Source organism: Gastrolobium bilobum, unplaced genomic scaffold (assembly GCF_033153095.1).
Source record: "Gastrolobium bilobum isolate Gb01-03AN ecotype WA unplaced genomic scaffold, APGP_CSIRO_Gbil_v1 utg8376, whole genome shotgun sequence".
Classification (NCBI taxonomy): domain Eukaryota; kingdom Viridiplantae; phylum Streptophyta; class Magnoliopsida; order Fabales; family Fabaceae; genus Gastrolobium; species Gastrolobium bilobum.
This window is the reverse complement of record NW_026896423.1, coordinates 180,414-198,266: the sequence shown is the minus strand read 5'-3', so window position 1 is coordinate 198,266 and position 17,853 is coordinate 180,414. Positions and strand designations below refer to the sequence as shown.

Sequence of the window (17,853 nt, the reverse complement as noted above, 5' to 3'; positions counted from 1 at the left end):
TATGTCATATGCCTGCATTGCCTTTCTGCATTAGTGAGCAAATTATTACCAACAAGCAGCCATAGAAAGAACTTGACATGTTGAGGACCCTCCCATTTCCAAACCAGCTCCCAGTCAACAGGAATAAGATTGGCAGAACAAGTGACCATAGAATTATAAGCTGAGCTGATTGTGAATTTTCCTGAATTAGAGAGCTTCTAACTCACCCTATCTTGGCCCTAATTGCTGGAAGAGGGAAACACTTCTGCAATAGTTAAAAGAGATTCATCCGAGAGGTAAGGGCTGAATTTATCCCACTCCCACTCTCCATTTGTTACACACTCAGCTACCTTCCACTTCTTAAACTCTTCAGGGATGCTGACAGTAGCCTTATCTAAGAGATTGCCATCAATAGGAAGCCAACAGTCTAGCCAGAAGTCAGTGGTTGCACCATCCCCAAGAGATATTCTAGTACCTTCCTGAATTAGATCCCAACAATTCTGTATACCTTTCCAAGTATTTGAGGCATTTTTACAGCATTTCAGTCGAGGAATAAGAGATTCCTCCACCTTGTACTTACTACACAGAACCTTAACCCATAGCTCATTCTTGTTAGCTAGTAACCCAAACCCCAACTTCATAGAGAAAGCCTTGTTGACTCTATTCTGATCCCTGAGTCCCAAACCACCTTCCTTCTTGGGTTTACAAACCTTCTTCCAACTTACCAAGTGTGTTTTCCTATGCTCACTAGTGGACCCCCAAATGAAGCTCCTAGTTAACTTCTCCATCTCAGAACAGATGCCGCTAGGAACAACAGCAGATTGCATAGAGTAGCAAGGCAAAGCTTCCAGAACAGCTTTAGCAAGAATGGATCTCCCAGCAAGAGAAATAGATGACTGGTTCCAGTTGGACAGTCTTTTCTGTACCCTTTCCAAAACAAATTTAAAGGTATTCTTAGTAACTCTTCTATGATGAAGTGGCACCCCTAGGTATCTCCCCAAATCAGCAGTGATCCCAACTCCCAGGGCCTCACTAATCTCCCTGGACCTGCCAAAATGGACATTTTTAGAGAAAAATACCCGAGTCTTGTCACTGCTCACTTTCTGACCAGAAGCTTCAGTGAACACCTTTAAGACTTGGTTAATCACATGAGCTTGTTCAACGCTAGCTTCAGCACAAAGGATTAAATCATCAGCAAAGAGCAAATGTGAAATTGGGGGAGCACCATTTCTCAAGATAATGGGTTTCCAAGCACCAATGCCCACTGCCATATTAATGAGATTGGATAGTCTTTCTATACATAAGACAAAAAGGTAAGGGGAGATAGGATCCCCTTGCCTTATACCTCTACCAGGGAGAAACTTGCTTATAGTTACCCCATTCCACAAGAGACTCAAAGAAGAAATGGAGATACATCTAAGAATTAACTGGGAGATAGACTCAGGGAATCCGATATCCTTTAGAGTTTCCAATACAAACTTCCAGCTAAGCCTATCATAGGCCTTTTCCAGATCCACTTTAATCATCATCCATCCTTTACTTCATTTTCTATTACGCATGGAGTGGATGACTTCCTGGGCAATGATAATATTATCAGTTCCTTGCCTCCCTTTTATGAAACTACACTGATTTGGAGATATAATCCTGGGCATCAAATCTCTCAGTCTTTCAGCTATAGTCTTAGTGATTGCTTTATAAATCACATTGCACAGACTAATTGGGCGAAAGTCTTTCATGCTAATAGGACTATCCTTCTTGGGGACCAGACATATTAGCGTACCATTAACATCTCTCACTTTATCTGGGCAAACAAAAATATCAGCAATTTGCTTGTAAACCGAATCTCCTATGGGATCCCATTGGCTGTGAAAGAAGATAGCACTCAACCCATCCGGACCAGGAGCTTTAAATTTTCCCATTCTAAAGATAGTCCTTCTAATCTCCTCCTTGCTAGGGATAATGGATAGGGTTGCTTTGTCTCCTGCAGACATAGGAGGGAACATATGCTGGATGGGATAAGAGCCATCACACTCCTCATCAGCTCTAAATAGGTCTTGATAATAGGATATAACCATATGGACAAGCTCCTCAGAATTAGAAATCCACCTCCCCTGGTCATTTTGAAGAGAAACAATTCTATTATGTCTTCTCCTTGTCACTGTGGAGGAGTGAAAGAACTTGGAGTTTTTATCTCCATATCTTAACCATTGGATTCGAGACCTTTGGAACCAAGTCAGCTCCTCTCGAAGAAGAATATATTGCTGCTCCTTCCAAAGGGATTTGTGAAGAATCTCCAGGTTGTAATCGTAATAGCCAGACTTGTAGCTTTCCAATCCCTTCAACCGAGAGTAAATTCTGTTCTTATGATTCATATTCTTCCTAAAGACATTCTGATGCCAACTTTTAGCTACAGTTTCAAACTTGTTTCTGGCAGGGATCCACTCCACATTGTTCTCCCAACTATCCTTAACCAGGTTACCAAAGTCATGGTCAGTGAGCCAAGCTGCAAGGAATCTGAAGCTTCTTGAGTACTCCCTTGGCCTGGAAATATCTCCATTAGCCAACAGCAAAGCTCTATGGTCCGAATCAAAAAAAGGGAGGTCGGAAACAAATCTGTTTGGCCAGGCTATGTTCCATTCCTCATTAGCACAGGCTCTATCTAGCCTTTCTTGGAGTCTACCCCTCTTCCAAGTGAATTCAGGTCTTTTGAAGCCCAAATCATTCACATTGCACCCAAATAGACACTGTTGCAGTTCAGTGACACAAGCTGTCGAACTCGCGCAAATTAAAAATTAATTCTTTAGGGTTCAGAAATTTTTTGTAGTAAAGTGCAAACCCTAAGTCGTCTCTCAAGGAAATTGTTTGGGTAAAAATCGCTTACGATGACAGAAAATAAAAGGGGGGTTTTGGATTTTGATTCAATAATTAAAAAGGCAGAATGTAAAATTGTATGTAAAATTCGTAATTAAAAATAACCAACCTAAGGTTTGGGTTCCATGGACGTCTTTCCTCGGATAAGAGGATATCAGAATCGTGATTGATTTGTCAATCGAATCAGAATCCTTATTTCCAATTGACAACCCTCTCTAAGCGATCGCTTAGCATTTGATCAAAGACGATGCTTCTACTCATACAATCGCAGAGTATGAGCCCGCTTGATTTAAGGTCATAGGGTCAATCAACCTAATCATCAGATCTGATGATTAATCCCTTTCAATAATTGCAATCGCGAACCTTAGATTGAATATCCACGATTGCACGATATCAATCTGAGTTTGAAAGGGAAACGAAACTGATTTAAAATAAAGCGCAAACCCTCAAGACTAGTCCATGGAATCTGTCACCCTTAGGTTGATTAAAAAGTTCTTAGCCTCGCATGGCTAAGGTAAACATAATTGAAATAAAAAGATGAAGAAGAAGAAAAAGATGAAGAACACAATTGAATAAAAACTCATAGAGAACTTCTCTGTTGTAAAAACTGACCCCCAAGGGTTTCCTAGAGTCCCCTTTAAATAGCCGTCACGCAGGACGAATAGGGTTTCATCTCTTCAGCCAAAACATAAAATAAAAGCTAAATAAAAATAAAACAATAAAATAAAACATGGCCTTGGGCCCTAAACACATTGGGTCCTAATGTGAATTACAAGTCCAAACGTCAAAATAAAATTCCAGCAAAACACGTCATCTTGAGATCAAGTTTCGACCATCTTCCCGTCCGAATTGGGCTTCAGTAGCTGAAATAGAGATTGTAGCCCTATCTGTTAGCTGCAAAAAGAAACAAGAACAGAGTCAATCGGACATCTGTAGAGTGAGATATGGTCAAAATACGGAAGTAGTGTAAATCTGGAAAATTATGACGAAAATCAATTAAACCCAACTAAAATCTAGAATTGTGAATTGACCCAAAAGACCTTTATTTAATTCAAATAAATCATAAAAATACCAACCAAGAGTAATAAATAAGTGTAACAAAATATGAGTTATCATTCAGCCATACTACTCCAGCAAGTCTCCTTCCCCCCTATCTTCTCAGAACAAGATAAGATGGAATTGAAATCACCCATCAACAGCCAAGGGCTGTCAACCGAAAGGCTAATGGAAATTAGCTCCTCCCAAAGGATTTTCCTTTCAAGTCTCCTAAGACTACCATAGATAAAGGTGATGAGGTCAGTCTTCAAAGAATCAAGGTATTGAACCCTTATATGCACAAATTGGTGGTGAGACTGTAGCACTTCCAGCTTCACCATCTTGTCATCCCAGAGAATCCACACACACCCTGAGTAGCCAACAGGATCCTGCCTAAAGTGCTTCGGGAACCCCAACTGCTTGATGATCCTATCTCCTCTAGAGCCACCAACTCTAACTTCCAATGAAGCCATGATACTGACTTTAGACCTGTTATTTAAATCTCTAATAAGAGGAGGGAAACTTCTCTTCCCTACCCCTCTATAATTCCAAGAGAAAACAGACATGAAAATTATTAATGAAAAAATAACAAAAAGAAAGAACCCTAAAGCCATACCTAGGCACACAGAGAAGAAGTTCCCCCAACATAGTGGGGGAATTATCAAGCACCAAATCATATTGGCTAGGAGAAATAGCCCCCAGGAGATTCTGACCAGCTGCACTAAAGCCTTTCTTAGCTAAATTACCATTCCCAGCCTCAATATTTTCTTTCACATCTAAGGTCCCATTTCCTCTAGCTTTAACTTTACTGGTCCCTCTAGATTAACCTTCAACCCAGCATTAGGGGAGATGTTCTCTGCACTTGACTTCTTCAAAACAGTCTTAGGCTGAACCTTGACTTTCTCCTTAGGATCCCTGGTAAAATTTCTCTTCGAATAGCTCTCTGGATACTTCAAATTCCTTTGAATTTTCTCACCAGATCTGGATTCCTCCTTGACAGGAACAGGAAGACTAGATTCAACAACTTTAGCCAAAGGAGAACAAACAGGTTGAGAACTGGTACCCTGCTCCATAATAGGTATAACAGGACTAGCCACCCCTTTGGCCTTGGAAGGGCTTCCTACAGCCAAACTCACCCCCTTAAGCTTATGATCCTGTATCACTTCTTCATGCACGTTCTGATTAACTAATTTGGCTTTCAGTTTTTGACCTCTAGCTTGCCTCTGGACAACCATCCAGCTTCCAAAAGCTTCCCCCTGATTCTCCTTAGCCACCTCACTCACAGAATTGGGATGATTGGCTCTCCCCTGGCTAGTCTCTTCCTCTGTATGCTGAACCCCTGGAACCTGATCCGCTGGGCATTGGTTCTTCCTATGGCCATATAAGCCATACTTAAAACAGATGAGGTGCAGCCCCTCATATCCGACTTGAAAGACCTTATTCCCTATAGTAAACTTAGAAAGAAAACTCTTCCTCAAGTCAACTTCTACACAAATTCGAGCGAACCTAGCTCTCTCTGTGATTACTGCATCTCCCAAGTCATTTTTCCGAAGTGAATTCCGGTCCACCTTTAAAGTTCTTCCAAAGAAGTTCCCAATTCTCCAGAGGTGTCGAGCTGTATACACCTCATGTTAGTATATGGATGTCCTAGAGACAATCTTTTGATTAGATTAGGACATATATGGACCTTTTATTTTGTCACAAATAAATATAAGCACTATTTATCCTGTTTCATATTTTGTCTCGATATTATTAATACTATATGAGTAACTGGATAAACTCCTTGGAATAGAATAGGTATCTCTTGAGTATCTGTGATGAGATCACGATCATGAAGATTCAAGGATACCAGATGTTTATTCTTAATTTTATGTTCCTAGTCTAGAGACACTGAGAATGGGGATCAGTAATCTCGGGTAAGACTAGCACGGTTTATCTACTTGTATTCGGATGCAAGGTAAAGACCTCATGAGCTACAGATATGGAGATGTCTTAGCTAAAGTCATGGGTGGACCTATAAGGGTATAGATCGCGATGGATGACACTTGTGGATTAAACAAAGAAATAAGTAAATATCATTGTGGGTTGTAAGAGCACCAAGGTATGTTGAGCCTTGTATGCCACCTTGATCAATTAGGTACTGTTTAGAGGTTAGAACACAATTGGAGTAAGTGGGAATTAGTTAAGAAAACAAAGGAGGTGCGGTCGAAATCTCTAAGAAAATGATCAGTTTTATGTCCAAATTTGGGAGACCATATCTCCCTCCATGGATGTCCAAATGAGGCGTGACATACCTAATTTGAAAGAATAGGATGTCAGCTATACTTTCCCAAAATTTGGTGTCATTTAGAGTATGTGCTAGCTCCGGATTGCAACTTCTAAAAATTATATCTCTTTCATTTCTTACTGAATTAAACTTATGACATATTAAATTGAAGTTGTAGGTGTTTACTATTTTATATAAAAATTTAAGAGCAATTAGTTGAGTAAAACATTCGAAATCACAGAAACCGTGAGGGATGTTAAGGGCCCTGTTTAAGGTCAGTTGGCAGTTTTGCTTGTCTGATTTCAAATGGTTATAATTGGAGATAGAGAACTCCAAAAAGACGTTGATACCTTGTTGGAAAGGTGGAATAGTCTAGTTTAACATAGTAAACAATGGGAATTTATTGATGAATGGATCATGTCCAGTTTTAGAAAAATCAAAGCATACTCTGTTTTGGTAAAGTTGGAAAAATGAGTTTTGTGCTATGTTCGTTTATGGGAACCTCTTAGAAACTTAAAATAAGTGTTATATGATAATTAGACATTTAAAATATTACTTTTCCGCATTTACATTTCAGTTGCAATCACAGTTTTGTATAATTGCGTAATACGGTTGTTTAAATCGCACACGTAATAAAAGTGTTTTAGTATTTTTAAATAAACTGTTGTGATTGTAACTGTGCTTAATATCATAATCAATGTTAACACACTGGTCCAATAATTGGGTGTTACAATAATCTAGAAGTCCCTGAATATCTTTTCTTTGTTAGCCCCATGTTCCTTCTCCTGTAGCAGCCGGCGATGAAGGCCTTATATTCGGCCTGGTTATTGGATGTCAAAAATCCGAGGTGTAAAGAATGTTCAATGGATACACCTTTTGGACTCTCTATTATGACTCCAGCATTGCTGCCTTTAATATTTGAAGATCCATCAACATAAATCGTCCATAGTCACTTGTATTATGAGATTCGCCCTTGGTAGATGTTAACTCTAGCATGAGGTCGGTCAATGCTTGGGAGTTAATTGCATGCAGAGGCTCATAGAATATGTCGAACTCAGAAAGTTCTACTGCCCAGTTTATCATTCTTTCTGCTAGGTTTAGCTTGTGTAATATTTGTCTTATAGGCTGGTTTGTTCTTACGGCCACTGGATGCCCTTGGAAGTAATGGCAGAGTCTTCTCTCCATGGTGAGCAATGCAAATGCAACTTTTTCTAGTTTTTGATACCTCTGTTCCGCTCCTTGAAGTTTACTACCTACAAAGTATACCGACAATTGTCCTTTACTCATCTCTCGCACCAAGGTTGCACCAATAGCTTCTTCCCCCACAGAAAGGTATACAACCAACGTTTTTTCGGGTTCTGGTTTTTATAGCACAGGTGGGGTTGCAAGGCCACATGATCTTCTGGTCGCATTGACTTGACAATCATGTCATCAATGTACACCTCCAAATTTCTTTCGATTTTCTTTTCGAAGGAACGGTTCATCATCATTTGGTATGTAGCCCCGACATTCTTTAGGCTGAAGGGCATGATGTAGCAAAAATTACCCTTCTCAAAGATGAAGGCAGTCTTCTCATGGTCTTTGAGAGTAATGGAATCTGGTTATGCCTAGAGTAGGCATCCATGAAAGAGAATAGCTGAAAACTGAAAGAGTTATCAACTAACTTATCTATATTGGGCATAGGGTATGAGTCCTTTGGGTAGACCTTGTTAAGGTCGGTGTAATCAACGTATATTCTCCACTTTCCATTGGGCTTTTTTACCATCACAACCTTGGAAAGCCATGTGGTGTATTGTATCTCTCTGATAAAGCCATCTTCCAACAGATGGTCGTTCAATGCCTGGCGTCGGTCAGGACCAATCTTTCTCTTCTTTTCTAGGATACTAGTTTGGACCTAGGGTACATAGAAAGCTTATGACAGCAAAATGTAGGATCAATCCCCGGTATCTTGGATGCCTTCCAGGCGAACACATCATGGTTCCCTTTCACGAAGGAAACAATTTGCTCCCTTACTTCGGCCTTCATGCTTTTACCGATTTTGGTATAATGCTTGTCGTCTTCTCCAATAACGATAGTCTCTAACTCCCCTTCTGGTTCCGGTCTGGGAGTCTATAACTCTTCCCTCATGTCTAATTCAACCATGTTGGCTTGGTTGCCACATGGGTATACGGAATCAGATTTTTCTGGGGGTTTTTCTCCTTCGCGGATCTTAGGAGGAGATGATGGGTCACCTTGAGTCACCTTGAGAGTTTCATAATAGTACTCTCTTACCTCTTTCTGATCTCCTCTAATAGTGACTACCTCGCTCTTGGATCCCACCTTTTTCAAAGCCTGATGTTTGGTGGAGACAAGCACTGTATCACCCCATGTGCACCTGGTGTATTAAACATGTAAATGGTAATAAGTGCAGCTCAATAAATGCATAAGCTAAATTTTTCCAAATTATAAACCTTATCATATTAACCAAGTGGATTTAATTATTCTTTTTCAAAAATCGCCTGTATGTAAATCGCAATAAATAACTAAACTGAATAACCTCATTATATAAATAATGTATCAAGTCATGGAACTACAACACGTAGACAAGACATGTCCTTATACAATAATACTACTCAGTCTGAAATAACACCGCTTATACCAATGTGGCATGGACAACCCCCATGCTCACCAAATAAAACACATAGTCAAATCATGTCTCAAGTACAATATCCATATAATAATAGCAAAGCATAATCATATCCAAATATGACAAGTAAGAAGAATGTACAATATCAGCTCAACTCTGTCCTCCTGCCACCAGAGGTCTCAATCTCAGAAGTACTTGTACTTGAAAATATGCCCCACGCGGGGTGAGAACTCTAACAAGAAATCTCAGTAAGGCAAGGGGTCCTCAAGGATCTCTCCACCCCAAACTCACTTACATGTGCAATATAAATTCAAAAATGATAACAATAATAAAATGGAAAAATCTGTGCAATGCAGCATATGTCCATGTCATGTGTGTATGCATCCTACTGGCAAGAGAATAAAAGATATGGATTACGTACGTCTACAACCCACAGTGCAAGGAGTCCACCATGTACTTCACACACGGGTTTACCATCTTGCATATAGCCTGACATGCTCAGGGATTACCGTCTCGTGTGAATACCCTACAAACATATACATATGGCAAATACACTAAAAACATAATCCAGCTCAGCATATCCAATACTCATAACATAAACAAATATTTTCCAAACAAACACATCATGCATATAAACTAATCCCTCCATGAGGTTTGGTGAAACCATCAATGGGTAAAATTGAGGACACGAAAGCTTACCTGTAGTGCCAAAATCCTTATCCAAAGGCTCCGTCAGTATACACAGTCACATAATCCGACAATTACAATCTGTTTGTATCAAGACATTATTAATATTCAGAATCCAAAATTTCATATCAATTAAGCAATATTTTCTCTTTCGTTTAGTAACTCAAGTCCCTCCTGAGCTATAATTATAGCATGTTAACCCTTACTATTATTTGTATTTATACTTTCAACAGTAAAATTGACTCCCTAGGGTATCATACCCTAATTTGGGCTTTTCCACGCATCAAAACTGGTTTTTTTTTTCTGATTGGTTTCAGCCTTTCAACATTTTGAAGCTCGGTTTAGGCAACCTCCCTCCAAATTCGGGATTTGGAGACATTGAGAGGTGCATAGTTATCAAATTTAGTTCTTACGGAACGTTCTTCTGACCTTTTATGTTGGGAGTCGGCCGCCTTCTTGGACCCTTGTCGATCTTTGTCCCTATTTTTCTTATTTGGGTTTTGGCAACGAGGGCTTCGGCCTCTGTCTTCACCATTTGTAACCATGCAGGCACGTTGCATCTCTTCCACGTCTATGTATTTGTCCGATCTCTGTCTGAATTCTTTTAAGTCATTGACTGGGTTTTTGTATATGGACTTGGCCAAAGGAGATTCTCCATCCAGTGCCGAGATAATCAAGTGTAGATGAACAGCCTCAGTTAAATTTCGCACTTTAAGGGCGACATCCTTAAAGTGGTCCAGATATTTGTGCAGCGTTTCTCTTTCTTTTTGTCGAATTCGACCCAACACGTACGCCGACATGGGATAGGCCTTGCTAGTAGACAAATTTAGGCAAAAAGTGCGGGCAAGGTCTTGAATGAATCAATTGGGTTTCTGGGCAACCTGGTGATCCAGGTCATGGCCTGCCCTATTAGAGTAGTTGTAAAGATCTGGGCCTTTATAGGTCCAATTATCCCATTGAACAACATCTCAATCTTGAAGGCTTCCAAATGAGCTTCAGGGTCTTGACTACCGTCGTAAGGCAATATCTTAGTCTTCTTGAACCTTGGCGGAATTGCCATATTCATGAGACTGTCAGTAAATGGGTTGTTGTTTGCTTCTTCGTTATTGTGAGGGTTGTTATTTTTTCCAGGTACGTTGTTTCCATCTCGGCCATTACCTTGACCTCCATCATTACCACATGCTCTGTCCTGTTTAGCTCGGCCATTCTATCCATTACTTGTGGCTCGGCCGTTATCCTTCTTCTTGGTCGTTCTGATTGTGATTCCCAGCTTGGCATGCTGGTTGTTCAGATTGTGGTTTTGTAGCCTATTTTCAAAGCCTTCCATTATTTGAGCGTTATGCCGCTATTGGGCTATGAAACTGTTCTCCATCTCTTCCATCCTTCGCAAGATGGCGGGTTTTGTGTTGGATACTGTCATCCACAGTGGGCTGAGTCTCACGATGGGGAGGATGAAGTTGATTTTCGACCGAGTTTCCCATGTGCCTTGGCGACGCGGATTCTGATTATGTATCGCTTACATGTACATCTTCAAGGACCAGTTGCGGTCCCCCTTGTTGATCCATGAGAGGTTGTGGCGGGAGTGGTGGTGGTAAACTATTTGCATCACTACGCGTGCATGTCATTATGGTGGCAGTCAAAATTTAATGTTTCCCACATACGGCGCCGATGTTCGATCTGGGTAGACCGAAAATATTCACCACGTAAGTGATAGATGTATGCGCTCAGGGATCTCTATGAGAGTTATCGTACGTGAATATAGCCAATGTACCAATCACTGCGCACCAATAATAGGCATATAGCCAAGACGTGTGTGTACAGTATTGGCAGCAATAGAGAAAGAGCCCAAAAGTGTGTACTTGAGATCTTTAACCTTTATTTATTGAGTTTACTTTTTAGGATTTGGGCCCTAGATACCTTCATGTTGTTACGATGGCTGCCTTGATTGTTAGGGATAGGAATTTTATCCCTTAATCCTCTATAGATTATATTGTTGTGATATTCCCTTTAATCTAATATTGAAGGGGTTGTTGGGATTTGGATCTATTCCATAACATCATTCACCCAAAATTCTCTTTAAATTTAATTACATGATGTTTAAATTCAATCTAATTTATTACTGATTACCAAAAATTAAAAAAAAAACTAATTTATTACTTTTTTAATTATCTTAACTTTCGAAAAATATCTTAAGAAAAAATTAAATAAGGAGTTATTGTATAAAATTAATAGTAATTACCATTGAAGTTAACTATAATATTAATCTTTTTTATTTAAACCAAAGTTGCTAAGAAAATAAATAACACAAAAAAATTTAAGAGCTGCTTTTATAAAAAAAAGAGTAAAATTACATAGATATATCTTGTAATTTACCTAAAAAATATCATTTTTCAAGTTCCATTAATTTTCTCTCTCTCTCTTTACTCCGTTAATCTATTGTTCTTTTTCTCACTTCCAATCTTGATTGCGCTAATAATTCTCTCTATTAATATATCAATTATTTAGAGAAAAAAAATATTTTTACACTTAAAATATTGAAACTATAAATTCAATCTTTTCTCAAAATGAAAATAGTCATCCACCAAAATTTTCAATCTAAAATTAGGGATAGGTTACTTTACCTACCATTTTTTCTGCCTACCTTTGCTTACCACTCTCTAACATCATTAGATCAGAATCTCAAGAAAAGAGAAAAAAAAAATGTTAGTTGAGATTCTGATCTAACGGTGTTGGAGAGTGACAGATAAAAGTAGGCCAAAAAAATGATAAGTAGAATAACTTATCCCCTAAAATTATGATATTTTGTGATTTTTTCATCAAAAGTCGTTTTCAAAATAAATTTTATGTTTATACTCGTAACTCGTAAGCCACATTTAATGAAGAGAATATATAATGTTACTGTAGTAAGCCCAATGACTATCAGGTCCAAGAGACAAAAGAAGGAGCCCACTAACTTATTCGACTACAGAACATAAAGAGTTCAATTCAATGAGGATAGGATCAGTCAATATCAATGAAATTAAAATAGTTGGAGTAGATCAAAGTAGATTGATTATTTAAGATATCATAGTTATCTTATTCTCGGAGTTATCTTAGTTAGATTGGATATTTATTTTGCAGAAGTGATTGTCAGTTTTGAATTCGGACTCAAATTTTTTTTTTATGTGTTCACACTTATGGCGGGGGTTCGGGGGCAGCTCCCCGAAGATTTTTTTTAAAGAAAATTTTAAATGTATTAAAAAAAATATAAACAAGAAAACAAAAATTTAAACTTAACATAAAAATAATAATAATCAAAAGTCAACTAAGCTGTTACTTAAGATCTGAAGAGAATGAAAAAATTGTAAATCGTAAGATCGACACAAATCGTAAAATCCACACTATTTAAAATACAAAAGTTTAAATATATATATATATATATATATTTATTTATATATTTATATTTATAATGTAATATTTATCAAAACTTGATTGTCATAATAATAATAATAATAGAAAAACCATAAATTTCATATTTATATTAGAATTTTTTTCAATAATAATAAGATTAATGTATATTTCTTGAACGTTATATATTAGTTTTTTTAAAATATATATTTCATATCTCTGTTTTTCAATAATAATAAGATTAACATATATGTCTATTAACGTTATATATTACATAAACTAAAAAGCTTTAGTCTTATTATCAAAAAAAAAAAAAGCTTTAGTCTACCAGCGCCGTAAAGCTCGTAAGTTGTTCGAACTGATGGATGAAAAAACAATAAAATAGATAGAAGGAGATGAGGATCACGCGGCAGTTCAAGGAAGAGATTGCGATGATGTGTGATATGCACGCCTCTATTGTCAATGCTCCTAGCAATTTTATGATTCAAACCTTTTGAAAAAAAAAAAAAAAAAAATTTCTCAAATTTTTTTGTCTGCATGTGCAGAGACAGTCACCAATGTCGGTCCACCACTGCTTTAGGCTCAAGTAATTACTAATTAGTTCATATTTATTAAGAAAAAACTGATTGAATAGCATATGTTATTTGATCCCAATTTCCCTCTTCGTCATGAATTTTCTTTCTCGTTTTTCCCATTTCTGATTCTTAATCCTCCTTCTGCTATGACCGTTAATAAATTTTTTAAACTAAACAAGATTAATAACTTTACTAAGCAAAAGGTATGACTTGACTAGTTGATTTATTATGCTTCGTGGCCTGGGGTAAGTAAAAGAAAGACCAACTATTATGTCTTTAATCTTCGAGTTAGACTGACATGTTCACATGCACAAAACTAATCCATTTTGCTTAAATAACGCAGAAATGCTCACCGTAAATAAAAGATGATACGAATGATATTGCTGTTACTTACATTTTCAATCAGTTATCAATAGATCAATTAAATATTAGACACGCATGAAGTCAATAACTAAGTTAAATGTAACCGGTCAAATACATCAAACATATCTATGACTCTATTAGATACAGAAGACTTGGCAGTGAGGTTTTTGTTAATGGAAATAGTGACAAAAATATATATTTGACGACAAAAATATTGCAAGTTACAACGCAAAATTTTCCAGTACAGACTTTTCAAAATAGAAATAGTGATTTCACAAGACAACAACCTACCATATTTGAAACCATCATCTTTTTGTCCAAAAGGATTAATATTTTGTGACGGTGAATCATGCCTTTAATCCAGAGCATATGCTATGGCCTATGGAAGCATATCAAGCATATGAGAATTCCTTCGAGAACTTTTTCAAATATCAAGCGTATGTACCTCTTAATCGTGAGTTCTTTCAAGCCCTTGTGAGGCTGCAACTAGTCAAATATTTCTCTTAAAGTTGTAACCATATTATTACTCGAAGACCATTCCAGGATCAAATTAAATTTTCGATATCATCGATCTTATCCATTATCCTTGCATCCCTGCTTCACCAATATCAGTAAAATTCTCCAATTTTGTAATCCATAGTGATCCATGAAGATTCGAAAGTTCTCCCAATTCCTTTATCCCATTAAGACTTTTTGCTAGAGTTGTTGCAAGAATTTTACTTCCTTTATTCCCATATTGAAATTGGGTGTTAAGACTATTCCAACCACCATAATCATCACTCCAAAGATCATCCAAAACAACAACAAAATTTCTTTCCTGACAGCTTTTCCTTCAAATCAAGTTGAAGTAAATCCAAATCAATCATATTACAAATACTATGAGTTACTCTCTGTTATAGTCTTTGTAATCTTAATAACATCAAATTCTTCAGAAACACAAACCCATGCTTTCAAATCAAACTCCTTCATCAAATTCTCATTACCATACACCCATTGGGCTAAAGTGGCTTTTCCAACCCCACCCATGCCCACAATAAGTATCACATGTATTTTATCTTCACTATGGTCATTTAAGATTTTGATTATAGCATCTTGGTCCTTTTCCCTGCCATATATATTCCTTTTTACTAGAGATGTTGATGGAGTTCTTCATGACAAGTTCTTTTTGGGAATTTCTTTAAGGCCAAGATTATCTTCAATCTGATTTACCACCTTCCTATCCCACAAATTGAGAAATCGAGACAGAAAGTTTATTACCTTCTTTTGAGTGACAGCTTCAATAGAAACTTGATCAAACAAGTCATCTGCTGCATAAACAGCATCTTTGAGATCATCAAGCCACTCCTTCATAGCGGGATCATTGATCTGTTTATGCTCAGCATCATTAAGAACAAGTTGAACTGTATACAGGGTAGTCTTCAACCTTTGAAGCAACTTGTTATCAAGGTTCTTGCCTCGGATCATGTTTGCAACCTCAGGTGAAGAGAGCCTGTCAAAAACAACATCAATAAAACTGGAGATAAAAGCTCCACCCACTAGAGCTTCTGCCATAATCTCAAGAATATGTGATCAGATTTAAGCACAGAAAAAAAGTAAGGAATTGGTTGCAGGATCTGCAGTAAACTCTGTTCTTTACAAAGTGTACGCTTTATATTGAAGTTCTCATAAATTCTTACCCATAGTCATTGACTTTACATGCTCCCAGGGTTACCCAGATATATTATAAAATTTGCATTGGTGGAATAATATTCTTTTATTAATTCTTGCTTTAAAGATGCTCCCATGAATTAAGAAAGAGCCGTGGAAAGTTTCAACTCGAACTAGTCCTTGGGAAAATTAATTAGACTCAGACTCTATTAATAAGCCAATAACTTACGCTGATTGTTTGAAAGATGCATATAAATTAGGGAATCACTATTTCTTATCTGAAATAATATATACATAAAAATATTTGGGGTTCGTGTTTTTTTTTTCTCTTTTTTTTCCATATGAACCTCATACATTTTTATATGTGTTTATCTCTTACAATATGAGAAACATTAATCGTATAAATTAGACAATTCTTCGAAAATTTCAATTATTGTAATTTGTAATTTGTCGTTATTTCTTTATAAAAATTACACCCAATTTTGGTTTTTATGTAGTCTCAGAACATACTTCAGCATATCCCAATACCTTTTCGTGTCATTTTATTTCCACAATTACAGAAATAATCCCCAAAGATAGCAGCAGTATGTGCTGGCATATGTATTTGACTAGTTCTGAGTCTTCTAACCCATTCATGGGTCTCACAGCATCTACGACTAACTACCTAATAATGTATTAGGATAAGCAAGCAGCCCATATACTAAGAGATAAGACTTACATGTTTCTCAGGCATACATTTTCTAAACCACATATTCTTTTAGTGGTTAATGTGTACACATCCCACGTTCTTTAACTTTGAGCCTCTTCGTGCAGTGGTTTAACACCTCTTGTGGCGTCTCTTTTTCTAAAAAAACCTTGGGATACATCATCTCAAAAGCTAGTTCAAAGGATGAGAGTGTCTAAGGCCTTATAAACTCCACATTAGTGGCACATACAACTAATGTGGGACTATATATCTCAACACGCCCCTCACGCAAAAGCTCTTTGGGCTAGAAGCGTGGAATTGCATAGGCCCAATTTTTTGTTTACCTTTTGTTGTGCTTTTTTTTTTTTTAATTTCACTTTAAACTGGGAGGCAGTGATGTTGGGCTTCCTCCTTCAATACTAAGCCCAAGCCCAAGCCCATTTGAGGGGTTTCCTAAAAACCCTAACCCTAATTTCCACCTCCTCTATATATACTCATTAGTTGTGGGTGGAGGCTAGGTCAGATTTGAGAGAACAAATTTGAGAGAAAAATTGTTTGATTGTTTGAGTAAAGCTTTATGCTTTGCATTTGAGAGATCTCTAGAGAGAGTTTGAGTGAAACATCACTAGGGTAGTTTGATTATCACAATTGTTGGAGAGGTTGAGTTAACCACCACATTGGTGTATTTGATTTTTTGTAACCATTATTTTCATAGTGGATTTTTGATCTGGACTAGGTCCCGTGGGTTTTTACTTCTTCATTGGAGAAAGTTTTCCCACGTTAAATCTAGTTGTGTTCTTCTTCTCTCTCCTGTTTTCGTTTTGATTTTTCCGCTGCGCTGCCTGACCTGGTGAAGTTCAGGCTGAGGTATTGCCGAGATCCGAGATCAGGATCTTGTTGATTGACTTCTGCAGAAAGGCCCCTGAGCCGAGCTTGAGGGAACCGAGTTTTCCCAACAGTGGTATCAGAGCCCGAGTTCGAAGGGTTCTGAGGGAGACGAGATGGAGACCAGTGGCATAACTCATGATGGAGATATGTTCAAGTTGACCGCTGACAACTTCACTTATTGGAGACCGATGATGGAAGATCATCTCTACTGCAAAGATTTGCATGAGCCCATTATCCTTGATGAGAGACCGGTAGGCAAGACAGATAAGGAGTGGGAGATCCTGAGTTGGAAGGCGGTAGCCACGATCAGGAAATATATTGATAAAAGCCTCTTTGAGCACGTGTCCGAATTCATGAACGCGTATGAGTTGTGGACGAAGCTGGAGTCCATGATTCAGAAGAAAACTCCCAGGAACAAAGCACACCTGGTTCGCCGACTTGTTAAGCTTGAATACAAGGACGGCATGAGCATGATTGAACACCTGAACACCAACAAAGGTATTATGAATCAGCTGTCAAAGGCTGATATGAAAATTGATGAAGAATTGCAGGCATTGCTGTTGTTGAACTCGCTGCCAGAAAGCTGGGATACTCTGGTGGTGACCCTGAATAACTCGACTCCAGATGGAAAATTGAAGATGGATGTCGTGACAGACAGCCTCCTGGGCGAAGAATCCAGGAGAAGAGAACGAGGTACTTCGAGTACGTCTGAGGCCAACGTTGCTGAGAACAAAGGGAAATCTGACTCCCGGGGTAGAAGCAAAAGCCGGGGTAGAGGTCGTGATAGACGAGACAAGTCCAGAGGTCGGTCAAAGCCGAAATATGAGTTGAAGTGCTTTTACTG

At 37.9% G+C, this 17,853-nt stretch overlaps 1 protein-coding gene across 1 annotated transcript; it reads right to left on the bottom strand.

Moving 5' to 3' along the window:
- Positions 1–13,899: 13,899 nt before the first annotated feature.
- LOC133299670 (putative disease resistance RPP13-like protein 1) lies at positions 13,900–15,509 on the bottom strand. The gene is made up of 2 exons (XM_061499156.1): positions 15,047–15,509; positions 13,900–14,619 (listed from the first exon to the last, which is right to left on the bottom strand). Exons 1-2 carry the CDS (start codon positions 15,338–15,340, stop codon positions 14,578–14,580), a joined length of 336 nt encoding a protein of 111 aa, XP_061355140.1. The 5' UTR covers positions 15,341–15,509; the 3' UTR covers positions 13,900–14,577.
- Between the last annotated feature and the right edge of the window lie 2,344 nt (positions 15,510–17,853).